At 50.7% G+C, this 19,314-nt stretch overlaps 1 protein-coding gene across 2 annotated transcripts; it reads left to right on the forward strand.

Annotated features, from left to right (window-relative positions):
* The first annotated feature begins 2,077 nt into the window (after positions 1-2,077).
* Positions 2,078-18,443, forward strand: LOC122375601 (transient receptor potential cation channel subfamily M member 5-like). Of its 2 annotated transcripts, XM_043355105.1 has the most exons (21): positions 2,078-2,474; positions 2,970-3,188; positions 4,717-4,818; positions 5,197-5,312; positions 6,459-6,578; positions 7,016-7,222; positions 7,533-7,634; positions 9,211-9,320; positions 9,617-9,712; positions 12,306-12,460; positions 12,745-12,936; positions 13,263-13,475; positions 13,724-14,197; positions 14,515-14,763; positions 15,036-15,210; positions 15,559-15,709; positions 16,060-16,238; positions 16,604-16,736; positions 17,051-17,092; positions 17,443-17,491; positions 17,638-18,443. In XM_043355105.1, the coding sequence occupies exons 3-21, from the start codon at positions 4,762-4,764 to the stop codon at positions 18,004-18,006; spliced, it is 3,189 nt and encodes a 1,062-aa protein (XP_043211040.1). In that variant the 5' UTR covers positions 2,078-2,474; positions 2,970-3,188; positions 4,717-4,761; the 3' UTR covers positions 18,007-18,443. The 2 variants fall into 2 exon arrangements, with proteins under 2 accessions (XP_043211040.1, XP_043211041.1); XM_043355106.1 differs by lacking the exons at positions 16,060-16,238; positions 17,638-18,443 and having other exon boundaries at positions 2,106-2,474; positions 17,443-17,496.
* The last annotated feature ends 871 nt before the right edge of the window (positions 18,444-19,314 follow it).

Below are 19,314 nucleotides of genomic sequence, written 5' to 3' on the forward strand. Positions count from 1 at the left end.
ACACGTGACACATCACCCTCACCCTTGTCGCGCCTCGCGGGCGTCCTCGCGTTAGTCTTTGATTGCCGACAATACACGATGTCGGTGTCTGTACACACGTACGCCCATCGATCCCGTTTCCACGGCTGTTCGAGTACACAGCGACCGTCGGCCGGAGTCCCGACCGTCCCACTCCAGCGGCGGCCCACAGGCGGCGGGGGCAGACTGCCGCCGGTATGGGTGACCCGAGGCTGGGCCGCCGGGACAGTTTGACTTCCCGGCCGCGGTCGCAGGGTCTGCCGCCGGTCATCAATTCGCCCGGGGTCCGGGTCGGCGGCAGGGAGGATGCACTCGACGAGACATTCCACTCCTTCAACAAAAGGTGAGGCTGGAGGGTAGAGGAGTGCGGTGCGGCTGCTAAGGGAGAGGTTTGTTCTATGAGTGGGTATTATGTAAACAGGTCGCAGACTAAAGAGGAGGTTTGCTGTTGTCGAGTCCCTTTGTCATTTTTGGCATCCGATGTCATTAGCAAATGTTATTAATTTGATCGTTCAGGCATGAATCAAACCAGTAGGTATTGCTCGCTAAAGCCTACTGCTTGGGGATAGGGTAAGGTGCCTAATTAGCGACCCCCTTAATTTGAACCGTCATTGCTCACGCTCTGTGGGTGCCACTGGCTTGATTTTCGGAGAGATCGTTCATTTTTCTATTAAAATAAAGTCATTTTCTGCCCCAATATTCACTAACTTATTTGTAGTGAGCATTTTGGCAAACCATTGCAAAAAAAACGCTAATAGGGAACTCTTCCCGATTAGCGACCGGGGAGGGTCGCTAATAAGTCTATGGGTTTCCCCATATTCATAGGCGCGGGAGCCGGGGGGGCAGTGGGGGCAGCTTGCCCCCCCAACTCTGGGGCCGTGGGGGCGGTGCCCCCACAGCTTTGAGACGGAATACCACACTTTTTTTGCAAATGTTTTCTTTTTTTGTTGAAAAAGCCGAGGGGTGAAAAATAAGTGGCCTAAAACCGGTGAGAAAACTAGATTTGGGGGTACCCTAGGTTAATCTCTATTATGGTGTGCCCCCCCAGTCGGAAAGTAGTTCCCGCGCCCCTGCCCATATTAAAAATGGCAAAAAATGCGACGCCTGAAAAGATGAAATATGATCTCAGAAAGGTAACCTATACGCAAAGCACTCAATCACTTGAGCAGGAACGTTTATCCAACACATTTACGTAAGTGTTAAAAACTGATCACGTGATGCACCGAAGGCGAAAAGAAGGCGGAAACCCAAATTTTGCGGGCTATCTCATATGATATTCGAGGTCTGCGCTGAATTCGGCACCCATGCAGTCGGTGACGACATTTGGCATCCCCTGCCACACATTGCAAGCTTCAGCAACACCTCATTTTCATTTCTCTCTTTTCCCCTTTCTTTCCCTTCTTGAGCTATTTGCGACCATGTCAGGCGCAAATAGGAAATATGAGTTGCGACACATTTTTAACCGCCATACTGTGCACAGTTGGGCGATTCACTATGGGAAAATGGCAATCAATTGAAAAAGGAATGTCGATTCAGAATAAAAAAGGTGCATCATCCTAATGTGCATCGCTTTTCATCAGAGAGGGCCCAAACACATTCGTTTTGGATAAGATACTCGTCATTTTTATTTAAACTCACCTGAAACGTCCCACCGGAAACATCGACGACCGGAAAATAATTTATTTTGATAACCAAAGTATGGCTGACCTTTTGACGATGTTTTTACCCCGTTTTCTCCTGCCAGTTTTTCTGTAAGGAGGTAGGTCGCCAATCGGAAAGGGTCGCTAATTAGGCACCTTACCCTATACAGGCATGTGATTTTGTCCATTGTCATTGTCGAAGGGCTTTTACCTGATAGATATTTAATTTGTTTATGCTTCATTCGTACCTACCTATTGGGCCGCAGCTACCTCTTCACTAGCTCTGCAGCGTCCATCACTCGTGTACCGACATCGTACGTGAGAACACAGTGTATATAAATAGAAGACACAGTACGACACAGTGCGTGAGAACACATCACCCCGCCCCCCCCCCCCCATCCCCTTCCTCCCCGCAGTTTCGGCCGGAGCAGCGCGTTTCGCGGCAGTCTCCGCTCATCTATCCGCGCGTCTCGCTCGTCGCTCGAGGCGGGGCGGCCCGACAGCGCCCCGTTCGAGCTCGATGACCAGACGTGGGCGCTCAAACGCAAAAAGATCGGCCTCTCGCGCCGCACGGACCGCACGCTGGTCAAACTCACCGAGGAGGAGCAGCTACGGCAGATTCGGCTCAGCTTCATCGGTAACAACTTCCACCGAAAGGAGTGTGTGCTGTACCAGCCGCGGGCGGATAACAGCGGTAGGTGCCAGTGCGGCGCGGCGCCTGCGGAGCACAAGAATGGCGCACAGGCTTCGATTGCCGAGGAGGAGTGGTCGGCAACGAACGCCATCCAGGAGTTCAAGACGAATGCCTTTGGGCAGGTGAGTCGGAAAGGGAGGGCAAAGCCTCGCACAGCTTATAGCTTTTTAGGTCATTGGCTTACCGCACTAGCGTTTCAATTCCATGGCGCTGATGGCTAGCACCAATGAGGTGGACTGACGTCATGAACTTAATAAATTGAATTGCACGACCTGACCGCTGGGATTATTCGAGAAGCATTACTGTCACGCAACCAAACGTCTGCTGTGGTCCCTAATGCTCCGTATTGCGCCAACAGCCATTACGTACCACATGCACGTTCCATTGTTTTATTATCAACGTATTTGTGAAATTCGGTACGAACTGTATCTAAATAGAAAAAGTTACGTGACTCGAAATAATATTATGTTTTATTTCGATGGAGTTGATTGAGAGTGCCAATGCATTGACATTACTGTCTGCATCTTCCGCCATGAGTATTGTTGCCTACTCATGCATGCAATTGGCATTATAGACACGCAGTTTGGCCATCACCTGACCTTTGACCTGGTGACCAGGTCGAGTTTGTCAACGAGGACACGGGCTCGAGCAAGCCGAGCAAGTACCTTCGACTGTCGGACACGACGCCGATCTCTCAGGTGCTGACGCTTCTGGTGGACCACTGGCAGCTCTGCCACCCCCACCGGCCCAGCCTGGTTATATCGATACTCGGCGGCGCGAAAAACTTCCGGCTGGACGGGCGGAAGAAGCAGATCTTCAACGAGGGCCTCCTGAAGGTGCGTACCGGGAAAATATAGCTAATTTAGTGAACATGGACTGCAATGAGACGTTGAATTCCTATATTGGTGCATTCGTAATGTTTTCCTAATGTTTGCGTCTATGTACAGGGTTGGGCAGATAAATTGGGACAAAATACATATTTGCATTCAGAACGCCGTAGCTTAGAAATTTGTAAACGTAGGCATTTCAAATTTGGATCACATATTGTCACACCAATTTTACACATTTATCACCAAATATGGTCACCGTGGTCCACCTGCATCAGTCCTTATCGGTGCCTGGACTGGCCGCACGCGCGGCGAGATCTCCCGTCTGAAATGGCTCGTAATTGTAGCCAACTGGCACTGCTGAGGCTCACCACAGTCACATGGGGACGTTCGTTAGACTCACCCGCCAAAACGCCCCAGCAACCAGAACTTGTGTGGGCTGAGGTTTAATGAGGAAGGGGGCATTTTCCCTTGGGTGCAGTTTGCGGGATCCTCCGTTTCAGGAGATTTTGTATTTAATTTACTGTATGCCGGGGAGTTGACTCCTCGAAGAGCATCACTCCATGCAGGATGTTGCCTTCTTCCATCTTGTTGATTCGAACTGCCGGAATAATGGTTAGGTACGCTGTAATGGCGAACCCCCTCCCGATTCCGTAAAATAAGGGGGCCCCACGTGGCCGTCAGAAGTCACCGAGTGGAATGCCATCACCGAGGTCTGCTGCATGCTTTTTGTCACTAAGATTACGTCTTCTGGGCTGGTTGCGATGTTTCATGGTGTTTGCGGTTGTTCGTATGTTCGGTTATGGGGATACCATCGTCGAAAAAGACCTGCACGTGCTTGCTCGCTTCTCCAAGCCCTTCAAGAGGAAACAATCTTTTTAACGTCACAGCTGCTTCAACATCTATGTTAACAGGTTGATATGCATCAATGCATAAGAGTACATGTTTGAGGTGCTGGTATATCGCTTTCTCATGGCGCCGCTACCTTCGTTGTAAGCTCGCGCCACTGTTTTCGCGAGGATCCTCTGATTTAACTGCATTTTGCCTTTTAGCGCCCCTGGAAAACCGGGAGAGCGGCCGGTATCAATGCAATAAGTATGTAAGGATGAGTCAACATCTTCTCTTCCTCCAACGTGTACGTCTGTTCGATACACACTACTTTCAGCCATTTGATGGAGCATAATTAGAGTATTGGCATGCATGTGCGCGCGGACTAAGTTGATAGTGACTTGCTTAAGCCCACGTTCTGTGACCAGCCGACTCAAAATTACAACGCAACCTGCATAACATGGAAAAGTATTCATTAGCCTATATTTATGTTCAAAAATTATCTTAATCACTAAAAAAATAGTCGTTTTAGAGGAAGTTGAAATTTGTCCCAATTTATCTGCCCAACCCTGTATTTATTTGTTTCCCATTGTTTTATTGATCGCAATAGGTATAGGAACATGTGCATTTATATTGACGGCTTTGCCAAGTGTTAATTGTAATGTCTAAAGTACGATAGGTAACTTACCGTTTGGGTTTACGTCTCCAGGCCGCCAGATCGACCCACGCCTGGCTGATAACTGGAGGCTTCAACATGGGCTACATGAAGGTTATTGGTGACACCATCAACCAGGGACAATATCTCATCACGGTAGGCACCCGACGGCATCAGTATTTGTCCGTCTACGGCATGTGTTGATGACGCTGTGTTGCTGATATGCTGTTCAGACCGTTCAGTTTGAGCTGTCTGCGTTAGCATGGTAGCCTGTCCAGATGCATGCAATTTAAGATTTGAAGTATGCACAATAAGGATTCTCCAAGAGGAGAGCCATTAGTTCTCGATAATTTGTAATAGTGTCTTCGTCAGTTTTTGCTGCCTTACTTCTTTAGTTCCATTTTCACGACTGGGCACGACTTCGGAAGAGGAATTATATCAAGTAACTGATCAATATTCAGCGAGTAGACGGTGCACGATGTATCTTTAAATATATCCCGTGTTTCCCCTCCCTATTTCCCCGTCTGGCTGCAGGGCGAAGGCGGTAAAATGACGCGAGGTATTCGCTGTTTGGCCATCTGCTCCTGGGGCTACATTCGCAACAAAGAGCTGCTGATCAACAAGGACTCCAAGGGGTTTAACCACGCCTCGTGAGTGCATCCAGACAATCCCAACCTACACCAAGCAACATACATAGGATGTTTGCGTAATGCATGTGATAGATACATGCTCGATATGCTTACGTCGTCTATATTCTTTATGAAAGATAATCAAGACGGCTGGTGATAGGAGCCGGTCGAGCGCAGCCAATTTATCCTCATTAATCGTATTGTGTTTCTTTCCAGATAAAGTCGGTTATCCCCAATAGGATATTGTTTTACAGAGCCACAGCTGTAGGAGTGATGCTTTTTTGTTTGCTTCATTTCGCAAGGCTGAAAAAAACTGGCTAACAAGTAACATGGAAGAAGTTATCCTCTTGGTTGAAAAGTGTCATTCGATATTTGTTTTTTTACGGTAGCTTGTTGCGGTAAAATGTGTTTGCTAGTCTTGAACGTGGTTACTTGTAAGTGCATATCTGTAGTGCCTAGGATCCAGGCTAGCGCATGTATGTAGACTGTAGGTAGAAGGCTCATGCATAACATGCATATTGTATGGCGCCTGATGTAGATTCACGGACTTGAATCAATAGGGTCCAATTCATAATTAATTGCGTGTTCATAATTTACTCGGCTGGAATCGCACCAAGTTGCATCGATCTGGGAGTGAGTACCGTAATTTGGTAGTACCTTATACCCAGCTGGTATTTCTAAATGAGCATTGTGGTGCACTGTGCAGTTGTAGGTACTTGTGAAAGGTCGACCGGTGTCCCTGAACACCAAATTTGATTTTTCTTAGCGTGTATTTTATTTACCATCGATGTTTTCACAATGCATATTATATTGTGTTAGGATACCAGTGGTGCACCTGTTGACTAGTTATGTCCCGACTCTTGATGGATACGCTTGAAAATGTGCAACCTTACCTGGATACCAGCTTGATCTGGTTCTTAGCCTAACCTAATTTGACTCTGACTCGACTCTGACCAAACCCTCACCTGACCCTGACCTGACCTGACCCTGACCCTAACCTGACTCCGACCTGACCTGACCGTGACCCTGGCCCTGCGTGACCCGACTTTGACCGAACCCTGACCTGTCCCTGTTCTTGTCTTGATCTGGCCCTGACCTTGACCTGAACCTGACCTGACCTCACTGCTAACCCTGACCTGACCCTGACCCATCACCCATTTACCCCAGATACAAGACATCCACGATAGTTCGCCCGCACGAGCCGGTGTCCCTGAACGGTGACCACACGCACTTTCTGTTGGTGGACAACGGGATGCGGGGAACCCCCACTGGGGCGGCCGAACTCAGGTGAGACTCCGGGAGGGGGGGGGGGGGATGAGGGACACGACGGGGTCCCTAGCGGGTAAATGGTGATGATAATATTTTTAAGACGCTTTTTGTTTACGAGATGCCGACACATCATGATGCTTTTAGTGCATTGAAATGTATTGAAGCTCAACTTCGCTGGATCAGATCGTGGATCATTTGGCTCTCTAAACTTCATTGGGTTTGTTTGGATTCTAGGATCAGACGTTGTTTTCAAATAGGGCACGTAAACATATGTGAATCCGTACGATTCAGTTGTAGTTCGTACAATTTTCTCTGAGTATATTTACACAGTATACTTTCATTAACAATCCACCATTTATTATTCCATGCCGGCCCTGAACCGGGGCTTCACTCTGCAGTTCTCACCTACGCCGACCCCTCCCCCCCGCCGACTGCCCCCCCCCCCCCCACCGCAGGGCCAAGCTGGAGGAGCGGATTGCCGACCCGGGTGTGGGCGGCCTGGGCATCCCCGTGATCCTGCTGATCCTGGAGGGCGGCCTGGGCGTGATCGTGGACGTGCTACACTCTCTGCGCCGCGGCATCCCCGTGGTGGTCATCCGAGGCACCGGCCGGGCGGCTGACATCATCGCCTTCGCACAGTGCGAGGTCGCCAAACGCAGCCGGTGAGCTAGCCAGGCCGGTAGTCAAAGGGACATTGAATCCTCTCTACGGAGCTGAATGATAAAGAATGACTTGAGGGCTGGCTGGGTGAAAGGCAGGGCCAGGAGCAGCGGGGTCGGGGTTGCGGTGTATGTGAAGTTAACAACATTAACGTAAAGTTTACAAGTTATCAAAGGTATATGAAACTTATGTGTGGTTGGTGATGGCAAGTCTGACTTTGAATGATTTTTTTCTGTGCGGGAAACCGACTTAAAAGCCTCACGTTTCGTCTAGCACTCAACTAGGTTCTTACATGTCATTTCTCATCGTCAGTCAGCAGCCACAGTTCCGCTCAGCCACAAGAAAGCGGCTCAAGCAAATGCTTGAAGAGGCCTACAATAAAAGTCACCGGGGAACTCAGGAGGAGCTGCACTCGTAAGTAACTCCAATTTTCGCCTCTGATCTACATAGTTTTGCTCTTCGTGAGTACTCTTTGGCGTTTGCTAACGTCAATAGTTTCGTGTAGTGTATTCGGTTGGACGGGATAACGCAGGACAAGAGACGGACATTGTACGGGACAATTTAGACAACATATACCACCGCCGTCCCTCAAACCCCTCTGCCTTCCGTTCATCGCCTCAGATCCACTTAAAGCGCTGTCTCCAATTGAACACAAGCTCCGCGTTTCCGTACAGCCGAGGCACATCGTAGGCTCCCGGGCCCGGCGGCCGACCACGAGGGTCCGTCCAGTTCCCGGCCCGCTGAGCCGAGGACAAGAACGGCGGCCGCTGTCGGTTGAAGGTCGGCAACGAGCCGCAATCCACGCCAGCGGTGTTGTACTCGCCGGGACCGGGGCTGATTTCGACCACCTCCTCGGGGCCCTCGGGCGCGATGGTGCGGCCGCCGCCCAGCAGGTTTGACTCGGAGTGGCACCGCGAGTACTGGTTGGGCGCCGGCAGTCGGCGGCCGCGTCGAATCGGGTCGTCGAGCCATGTGATTCGGCGCACACCGTCGCGAAAATCGGACTCGGCGCCGTGGGCGACTTTGTTCCGCTCCGCCGGCCCGACGTCGTAGTGGTTTGGGCCCGGGTAACGGGCGTTTCGCCGCAAACGTGGTAGTTCGCCATCGCGCAGTGTGTGAGACTCGAACTGAAATCGTACCGGCGGCACGCGCAGTTTCCAGTTGGGACACTTCTCCGGCGAGTAGGTATCCGGAGAGGGGATCCAGCCCTTGCGGGTCCACTCATCACCCGTCTGCGCGGGTCCCGTGAATACCCGACTAACTGTGGAGTGGCTGTAGTCGGCGCGCTGAAACCGGTCGTACTGAACGCGCACATCGGCCGGCGACGCGTCGATGTCGATACGCATCGGCGGCATGCGTCGCGACCGGGACGCCAGGGGTCCGAAGCCGACGACGGAGAAGGACGGGCCACCGGCCGGGAACAGGCGCTCGGTGCGGTACGCGTCTGGCGCCGGGTTCTTATTGTGCTTGTAGTGGAACCGGCTGGCGCGGATGGAGAAGCCGAGCGGCTCCTCGGGCTTGGGTTCCCGGCCGCAGTACCGCAGCAGCTGTGCGCACGTGATGCCCGGCGGCGGCAGAAGTGGAGGTGCTGGCTGGGACGCCGCCATTTCGAAACGCGCAGCTGCAGTCGCCAGTCAGTAGCTAAGGACTGTCAGGAGTTTTGAAACGCTACTCTGCTATAACTGTACTGCTGTTGATAGAAAAGGTTCGTCAAAATTTTGCATAATACTGAAAATAATTTATTCCTTTGCCAATTTTTCGAAACGTAAGTCGTTTTGGTAGTGTACGTGGCAAGGCGGCATCCTTTGTGATATTTGCAAAATTTGCAAGAGGGTCCTTGCATCAAAACGTGCCATTTTCTGATTCATAACTTCCTCGATATAAAATGTCTTTCGCTAGCCCATTTTGCGAATCAATGTGTATTTGCAGCTGTTTCTTTTTGCACCAGCAAGGCAAGGCTTGTGCCAAATTCCCCGCTATACTTTTTCAGGTACGTCGATAAGCTAGAAGAATGCATGGAGTTCGTGGATCTTATCAACGTCTTTGATCTCAACAGCGAACAGGAACTTGACGCAGTCATTCTCAACGCTCTCATGAAAGGTGTGATTTCAGACGATTGTAACTTTGTATTGCACTTATGGCCAATAGTCTGTTGCTTCATGTTTTGGGGTTTAGGGTCGTTTGTCATGTACTTTGTTTTATTAACGTACTTCAAAATATGTGCACCTTACTAATTACCTTCTTGTTATTTTGAACTGATATTCCGTCAACACTTACGGTTTCAAATGCCGACGCCTCCAAACTACCATCTTATGAGAACTATTGTCCCTGGAGCGTCAGACCCAAGGCTATATAAAGTCAGACCCACTGTAACGCGTCACGGCGCTCGTTCTCAGAGTCTGGCATCACTGAGGACAGCCTGCTGCCGATGGAGCCGCTCCAGCTGGCGCTGATGTGGGACCGGCTGGACATGGCCGAGAAAATATTCAGCGGTGAGCAGGGAACGCGTGCTTATTTACAGGGAAATACTTACGTAGAGCATGGTCAGGGCAGCTGACCTGACACTAGATTCTGACTTCGTTCATAATTACTGCTGCCAATTAAACGTGTGTCGAAGCATGGATATTGGATATGTCATGTGTCACCGTTTAGCTACCACTTGCCAATACCGACCGTCTTTTATTTGATAGTTTCGCTTATATGTATGATGCGTGGGCTTGCACCTATTATCGATGCATACCCACATGCCTAACTCTCCCTGCAAGTTAGCTTGTGTGAGACCACGCCCGCACCAGCTAAAACACTGCACGGCATTTGGCGGACGCACGAAGACGGGTCGGTAAATCATGCGTATGAATTATTTCAGCCTTGTCGGTGTCCAATCTCCGTTATTTAGCCGTCCCGAAAAAGGCACGCTGTGCATCACTCCCTAGCCAACGTTACACGGTCGTAGATCGGCGACATCGGGCAGGCGGCACAGCATAACTTCAGGCGCTCTTCACGATTGCCATCTACCGGCAGGAAGCGCAAGCTATTGTATTGTATTGTATTGACAATCGCCGACACTCCACAAACACAGTAGTGGCTGTTCCGTGTCGTAAGTCACGAAGTAAAAACAATGCGATACGTAGGTAGATGGGCATAAAAGAAACATACACTCACGTCATTCACCACTTTCACACAGATCCTAGGCCTGTCACCCCGCGGAGTCCCTATTACGCTGCGACTTAATGTAACGCTGGAAACGAGCCGGGTCAAGTTCGATGACAGCCGGTGGAAGTTTGTTTAAAAGAGATGTTGCGCGATATAAAAAGGAGCGTTGCCCGGCTGCTGAGCGAGTAAAAGGAGGTCTAAAATGCCGGTCCTGTCGAGTGCTACGGTCACATCGTTGTTGGCGCGATTCACCGAAAGTCACAAACAGAGATGAAATGTCAGCCGGCTCGTCATACACAATTGCCTTATGGGCCACAGCCATTGCTGATATCTCGTACATACGTCGAGGACAGAGCAGTCCAAGGTCCTCTCGCGCGCGAGACACGTGATCGTACTTTCTGAGGCCAGTGATCACCCTGGTAGCAAAGTTGATCACGCTGAGCAGCCGTGAGTCGTTTTTTGCGGTACCACCGCCATATACAGAAATACAGTATCTCACGCGCGAGAGGACCAGACCGTCGACAACAGTTCGCAGTACGCCCCGCGGGAGGAGATTACTCAGATGGCGGAGACCGATCAGGAGGCCAATACAACGACGGACCACGTCACCAACGTGTGCGTCCCAGCTAAGGTGGCGATCAAAGATCAAGCCCAAGTTTTTTACTGTCTGGCTCTCCTGAACGGTCTCCCCACCGACCCGTACGCTGACAGGGGATAGGTCACGTGTGTTCTGCCGGGTACCAAGGACGATGATTTCAGTTTTGGATGCGTTGAGCTTTAGACCATGGGCATGGAACCATGTAGACAGGGTGCAAAGTGTGAGTTCCATGCGTTGGATAAGGGAAGGAAGGTTGCGTTTGGTGTCGGATATAAGGATTTGGGTGTCGTCAGCGTACTGGGTCACATGAGCGTCCGGCGCGTGCAGGCTGAGGTCGTTGGCGAAGATGGTGAACAGGAGAGGACCGAGGGCAGATCCCTGGAACACTCCCATGGCATTAGGGAGAGGATCTGAGACCACTCTGTCACCAGAGGGAGATGTGATTGAAACGGATTGGGTATGACCGGAGAGATAGGAGGCGAACCAGGCTGGGTGAATGTTGTACTGCTGGAGCTTGGTAAGGAGCAGGTTGTGAGGGATGACGTCAAAACACTTGCTGAGGTCCAAGAGGCAAAGGAGTGAGAGGTGGCTACGGTCCATATTGGAGAAGATCCGGTTTGTGACTGTGAGCAGAGCGGTCTCAGTGGAGTGACGGGGGCGGAAACCATGCTGGGATGGGGATAGGAGGTGATTGTCGGACATGTGGGCGAGCAGCTGTCGCTGCACCACACGTTCGACAATCTTGGTAACGACAGGAACAATGGAAATAGGACGGTAGTTGGATATTTGGGTCGAGTCACCGGATTTGAAAATAGGATGAACCAGAGAGTGTTTCCAGGCATCGGGGATGTCACATGAGGTGAGTGAGGAATTAATGATATGGAGAAGGATAGGTCCGATGGCGTCAAAACTAAGGATAAGGATACGGATGCATATACCGTCAGTCCCACACGCACCGGAACGCTTCATGGAGAACATGACCTCCCGCAGGGCGCCCAAAGTTGTGCCCGACACCCGAAACCCGCACGCCCCCACACGCGGCAGACGGCACGGAATGTCCGGCGGCGGCCCGAGATCGGACAGGCCGGCCGCGACACGGGGCCCGACATTCACAAGCTAGTGTGGGTCCTGCGGTGCAGCATCATTCCAGGCGCTTATGCGTGCTGCCATCTAGCGACAGTTATGCAAAGCTTTGCCGGTACAGCCTATCTTCAGGCGCTACAGCTAGTGCCATCTATTGGTGAAGTTACAAGCCGCCTCGGTCGGGCCGCCGCCAATGATCTGACGCTCAATATACGGTTATTGCAATTTGTAACCGTGTGTTTCTGCCTCAGGTCGCCACGACTGGCCTCCCGGCTGTCTCGATGACATGCTGACAGAGACTCTGCTCAGCAACAAAGTGGACTTTTTCAATCTGCTCGTGCTCAACGTTGTCTTCCTGAAGGACTACCTGAACGTCCGGCGTCTGCGGCTGCTTTACAACCTAGCGGTGCGTTGGAGACTGCCCGTATGACTTAAATAGCTAGTTAAACGGTATTGTTTTCCTTAATGTCGGATTTTTCATTGAACTAAATCTTAGACCTTAATTCATTAATTCATGCTTTATATTCAGTGTTCATGAATTAATACGGTATGTTGGATGTTGGTGTTGCGTATGAAAATGGCTATTAAATAGGCGTCAACGATTGTCATCAGCGTCGGTCCAGAGTCTCAGTCACGAAAAGCAATAGACTTGTTAATCATCAATTACATTTTTACCGCTCACACCCTCAGAGCTCGGCTCGTTCCTCTCTGCGCCGTGCCATGGAGCGTCTGGGTATGGCCACCGATTCGACCACCATCCACCTGCGTCACGTGGACCGTCTGCTGACACACATCCTGCGCCGTCACGAAATGGAGCTGTACGACCGGGATGATCCGCGGCCCACGCACCGCGACCCCAAGCTGGACGAAATGCAGTTCCAGGTGGGCTTTGAGAAGATGGAGGGGGGGAAGAGGATAGGTGTAATGTGTGTTATAAGAGTGTGTTGGTAAGAGCGTCGTTTCCTATATTTCTACGGTCGTTTCTGAGCGCATTTTTAATAACGTTTGCTTTTCTGCGAAGGAGAGGATATCTAACAAAGTAAACGCAACTTGGATAAACTCGTTTACAAGCATTTCTGAATGTCCTCAGGATGCTTTCATAAGCGGTTCTGCATTATCTGAAAACGCACTTTATTCAGGCTCTTCGCCGAATTACTAACGATCAATGAGCACTCATTTTTTCTATTCACCCTGCGCGTCCGTTTCAGGAGCCGTGGGACGAGCTGTTCCTGTGGGCGGTGCTCAACTGTCGCCAGCTGCTCGCGCGACACGTCTGGACCCGTACCTCGTCGCCAGTGACGTTTGCCGTCATCGCCACTGCCATCTACCGGCACTACTACGACTCCACCAGCAGCGACAACAACCACATGAGGGACATGTTCGAGGCCCACTTCGTCGAGTTCAAGAAACTCTCAGTCGAGGTGAGGTGATGGGTGGTTACTGTGCTCATTTACATTTCGTAAACGAAGTAAAGTGCACGAATTCGATTGCGCTCGTTAACGTGATGACAAAACACTAGGCATACCTACGTACTGAGAGTACGTTAAGATGTCTTTTACGAAACAGAAAATGAATCTTTGGCTCATGTTGTTTCTCATCGAAAGCCCCGTCTAAGTATCGTCCTTCGGAAAGGCAAATGCCAACTCTTCCCTCTCGTTCCCCGGGGCAGCTGATCCACGTGTGCTACGAGCGGAACAGTCTGCAGGCGGTCTCTCTGGCCGAGCGGCGTCAGGAGCGACTGGGCGACATGAGCGTGACGCTCCTGGCCATGTTCGCCGACAACCGCGCCTTCCTGGCCACCCCCTGCTCGTACGAGTCCATCACCCAGACCTGGATGGGTGCCATCCGAAAGGCGTCCTCGTCGGTCATCTGCCTGGCTATCTTCTGTCCGCTGCTGGTGTGGACGCGAGCGGTGCGCTTCCTGCCCCTGGGAGACAGCGGTGGCGAGCTGGGACCGTTCCAGAAGCTCCTGGCCTTCTACAAGGCGCCGTTCACCAAGCTGATCGGAAATGCGATCAGCTACGCGGCGTTCTTGGTGCTCTACACCTACATGATCCTGTTCGACTTTCGGTTCGAGATGCAGCTCACGGAGAAGATAGTCATCTTCTGGATTTTCACCATGTGCCTCGATGTTCTCAGACAGGTTGGTGTCGCTGATTTCACTATGTCATGAAATGTCGCTGTATGTAATTGTTCATTGAGATGAATATGTACATGCATCATGCTTTGTTCATTGCATTACGTAAATTCAGCCATGAAATGCAGATGTGGTACTTTTTTTTCGTTTATTCGTTTTCTATGGACATTGACCACTTCGTGGCGTAGTACGATGGAAGCTCATTTATTTTCGTACACAATCTGCCCCACCAGCCGTCAATAAACTTATCACAATGAGTGACTGTTCCACCCACGATCCAATTTTTGACCTCCCCCTCCTCTCTCCACCCTTCCCCGTTCCAGATTACAACCTACCCGTCCGAGACGCTGCAGGGCAAGCTGGCGGACTGGATCGCCTCCATCTGGAACAAGTTCGACTTCCTGACCTTACTGCTGGCGCTGCTGGCCTTCTGTCTGCGCATGTTCACCATCACCTTCCCCTACGGCAGGATCGCATACAGCCTCAACACCTGCATCCTCTACATCCGCGCCTTCCGCTTCTACCACATCGTGTTCAAGCTGGGACCCAAGCTCGTCATTCTCTACAGAATGGTTCGTCGAACGGGGCTCCATGGGTTGTCTATGTTCGATAAACTGATGGTGGTTTTTGTTAGCGAAAACGTCTTTGTTTACTGCCATTCTGGCTTCTCATTGTTTCGCAGGCGCTGCTGTATTTGTAAGCGTTACTTAAGCTCTGATACGCTTAACCTGTTTGAACCTGTTTGCATGTGTTTCGACTTGGAGTTGAGGCGGAAAATCTGTGTCGGGGTCATGTTATTGCCCGAACATTCCTCAAAACCCTTTCCACTTACGCCTGTCGCCAGATCGACGAGGTGTTCAACTTTATGCTACTGCTGGTGGTGTTCATCCTGGGCTACGGCGTGGCGGCGCAGGCCCTGCTGTACCCGGTGCGGCCGTTCTACCTGTACGTCTTCAAGGACATCTTCATGGTGCCCTACTGGCAGATGTACGGAGAGCTACAGCTGGAGACCACGGAGGGTGAGCGGAGGCAGACGGGCGGTGGGGTCTGGTGCGGGGTCGGAGCTGTAAATGAGAAGGGGAGGATCAATTAAAATGGTAGAATTCTGCATGAAAACTTGTGCACAGATGAGGCTTCGGGCTCTTGACGTATGATAGTAAATTTAAGTCGGAAACAACGCTTACCATACAATTGCTGCCGTCCTACTATGCAATACATTCCTATACACCGATCAACTCACATTTCGATTTCACTGCATGCCTATTTTACACATAAATACGTTTTCTGAATGTCACTTCCAGTCATGCAACCTTATTCATTGCTGGTTTCCGTTATCAACCCCTTTCCTTTGTGAATCCCTCTTCCAGCGCCCGAGTCGGAGGTGTGCTACGACTCGTCGAACTCCGGTCAGATCTGCGAGGACATCACGCACTACGCCCAGGTGGTGCCGCCCATGCTGGCCATCTTCCTGCTCATCGGCAACGTGATGCTGCTCAACCTGCTCATCGCCGTCTTCACGTAAGGACTGGGGGTTCTGTGGTCAGGCGTCGTTATATCGTTGCGTTTTTTTTTTTTTTTGTGTAGTCTAAGGCTGCTTAGAAAGCCGTCCGATTCGCGCAATAGAAGTAGAACGTTTCATGTGGTTGGCATGCGTGTCTAACCCCTCGATACAATAGGTACGACTTCCTGTTTTGTCCGAGACGTTTGAAAACGTCAAACCATTGAAGGACGCTTGTCCGAAGTCCATCATCTTACCCTTCCATATTAAACGCCTTCGCTCAGTTATGCAACCAATAGGAAAACAGAATTCTTATTCTAACGAATAGTGTTTGTCTATCTCAAACAACCCGTGTTCACTATCTCGACAGCAACGTGTTTGAGAAGGTTCGCGAGAACAGCACGGAGATCTGGAAGTACGAGATGTTCCGACTGGTGAAGGAGTACGAAGAGAAGCCCGGCCTGGCGCCGCCGCTCATCATCCTCGAGCTCATCTGGGTGGCCGCCAAAAAGACATGGAAAGTCTGCTGCCGACGCCGAAAGGAAAACCGTGAGAGCACAAAAAGGGCGAATGAAGCAGCAAAGGCCGAGGGTGTCAATTGTCAGATGCATGGTTTTATCGTGATAGAATGAACCGACTAAACCGATCAAAATAGTAGAATCAGTAAACGTCAGATAGAGTGGAGCAAGCAGTAATCAAATAAGCTATAACGATCCAATATTGATAGTCCAAATAATCTCTCCTCAGCATCTCGCACGTACTCAGCATCTCGCACGACGTACGTATTTACGTTCATTGAGAAGTAAAGATAAATAGTGCGAAATATCATCGTCATAGAAGTTGAGGTATTGGTAGTAATAAGTCACATTTTTATCCCGCCTGACCAACATGTTCCATCTCCGCGCCACCGGCAGTGAAGCTGTACCTGCAGCGTCATCTGGCCAACCTGGCTGTGTTCGAGCGAGAGTGTATGGCGTATTTCCTACAACGGGAGAAGGAAGCCAGGTCGAACCAGACGGACGAAAAGCTAGCGAGAATTGAGGAACGGTATGTGACAGGCTGCTGGGAATCAGACATGATAGGTTCAGCGGTTATGAAAAGCGGTTATACTCGTTATAGCGTTCTCATTTCGATTAACGATTGGCGTACGATAAATCTAAGCCCGATCTTCTTCGCTCGTGGACTATTCGTGCAACTGAAACTTTTCATGTGTTTGATGTTTTGTCTTTTGCTACATAAACGTGCAGATATAAGTTTTCAGTTGCATATTTGTATATCACCTTGGTGGTATTTATTGGATTGTGTAAGTGAGGCGTTTGTAGGTTACTCTACTATCTACCTGACCGAGTGCTATTTTTCAGACTGGCCTCCATGGCTATGCAGGGCGAAAATGATCTTGAACGGTACGTGCTTTATACTATTCAGACGCGCTTTGCATGGTGTTGTCTATAATTGTCTTCGGTATTAGAGCAGGTACGCAGTCACTACGCACACTGATGATTGTCAACCGAGGTCGAATTAAACGCACAAATAAGATCGTTTAGTAATGATGCTCGTGCATCATGATCACTTCCAACGTTTCCGGTCGGAGTCTTCAAGGCACCTGGATTTCAAACACGTTCAAAGTGTTGCGATAAATTCTGTATTATTGACCAATTCAAGCATGGCCGGGACTGGCGGACAGACGGTGAACGGATGGACGTGTTGTAATACAGTGATTCTGAGCTTGCTCTGACGTTTAATTTATTTTCAGCGTGGAGGACATTCTCATGGCAGTGGAACGAAACCACGGAGGGAATCGGGTACGTCCTAAAAAAAAAATACGGCGTACGAAGTTGCGTATCTTTTATCATCTTGTCACATGCCCTAACTCAGTGTCTCAGCGAATGTGTAAAATTCCTTCATCGAAATTGACGTACCCTCCCTTGCACCCGTCTCTGCTCCCCAGCCCCACAGCCGAGTCACTCTGGCGGTGCCCTCCGACTCCGACTCCGACTCCGAGTCGCCCCAGGCCACGACGAGGGGCGGGGCAGTGCCATCCCTCCGTCTGCCGTCTGCGCATGCGCGAATCGGTCACCTGGAGCGGCGACTGGCGAATCTGAGTGACGAGCTGAGTAGTCAGAGAGTGGACACGGAGAGGCTGCTGCAGCGGGTGCTGGAGCGGCTGCCGCCCCCAGCCGCAGCACAGCACGGGCTCAACGGAGCCCCAGCCGCCGCGCAGCACGGTTCTAACGGGTTTGCAGTAGGCCTCGCGACGCCCGATCGCTCCCGAAGCAGAGCGCTCAGTAGGGAGAATGGCGGTGAGGAAAACGGGTAGAGGATCGGAGCGGAGAGAGAAGTGGAGTGGAGAGAGGAGTGGAGTGGAGTGGAGTGGAGAGAGGAGTTGTGTGGTAGCCTGGTGTGCCTGTCAAGTTAGGAGTGCTGACCGAACTACATATGTTAGTGCATTTGTACCGGTGATATTTGGTGATAAGTGTTATGCTGTTGACTGTCACTGTGCGATGCCAGCGACGTTGGAAGACGCATGCAAACGGAAGTTACCTTGAAATAGCAGTACGCTGTGTAATATATGTAAGTACATCGTGCAATAGCTGGATCTTGCCTTTCGGAGACCCTTTTCGATCAGTTATATTTTTATACATGTTGTTTGAGGTGATATTTGTATTTATTTATTCGTTTACTTGTTTATTAGTGCCCTTTTATGTTGCGAACGATGAGTTGAATCAGAAATACACATATTCAGTTCAGTCCAAACTGCTATTTTTTCGTTATTTGAAATGTTCTCAGTCTGACGCTAAAGGGAACTATGGAGCACATTGATCTGGGCCGCCACCATGGTGCAGTGTCGCGGCTTATTCCCGTGAGGAAGAGTGAAGACCACCCAGCCACGCTACGGCTACTTGCTTACGGTCACTCTGCTCACCGTTCTGTGCTTCTATCCTCAGGATACAGAAATCCTTCTCCTCCACGCCGCAACCCCCCTCCGGGCTGGACAGGCACCTTTATCTCATGCGGGCTGCTCCCTTGGAGCGGCACCGCTGCTCCCGAGGGAGCGCACCCCGTAGCCGGGTGCAGTGAGTGCCTTGGGACTGGATGGCCTGTCCTCTGGACGGGCTCAGCCCCGGTGACTCACTAGGGTGCCTGCCCAGACCAATGTCTCCCCCTTTATCTTATCATCCTCCCGGCTCTGAAATGGTCTTGCCAGACCGAAAGGGCCTAACCCAACAAAACAAACAAACAAACAAATCACTCTACCGCACGTAGGTTATCGCGCTCCGTGCAGCTACTCACATATCATGACAGTGACTGTCCACTTGTCCGGCTCGAAACTGACGGTTTGATTGAGGTTACTGAGGAAAAAGCTTTTTGCGTCCTGAGGATGAGAGGGGTCGGAGGTGCAGTAAGGACGCAGCCAAGGGAAAGGCTGCGTACGAGGCTGTGAACTGTGAAGAGAGGCGCTACACGCTTTACGTCTTCGCAGGTTGAGGCGACTGTGACTGTGTAGGCTCCTGGCTCAATGCTGGCTCAATGGATCTGCTGGAGGCTAGCGACATCTATACAACTTGTACAGCGACACCTAGGGGCTAAATTGAACTTATTTGGGGCCCCAAAGCAAAGAGGAATA

This window comes from Amphibalanus amphitrite, unplaced genomic scaffold (assembly GCF_019059575.1).
Source record: "Amphibalanus amphitrite isolate SeventyFive unplaced genomic scaffold, NRLGWU_Aamphi_draft 001880F_arrow, whole genome shotgun sequence".
Taxonomy (NCBI): Eukaryota; Metazoa; Arthropoda; class Thecostraca; order Balanomorpha; family Balanidae; genus Amphibalanus; species Amphibalanus amphitrite.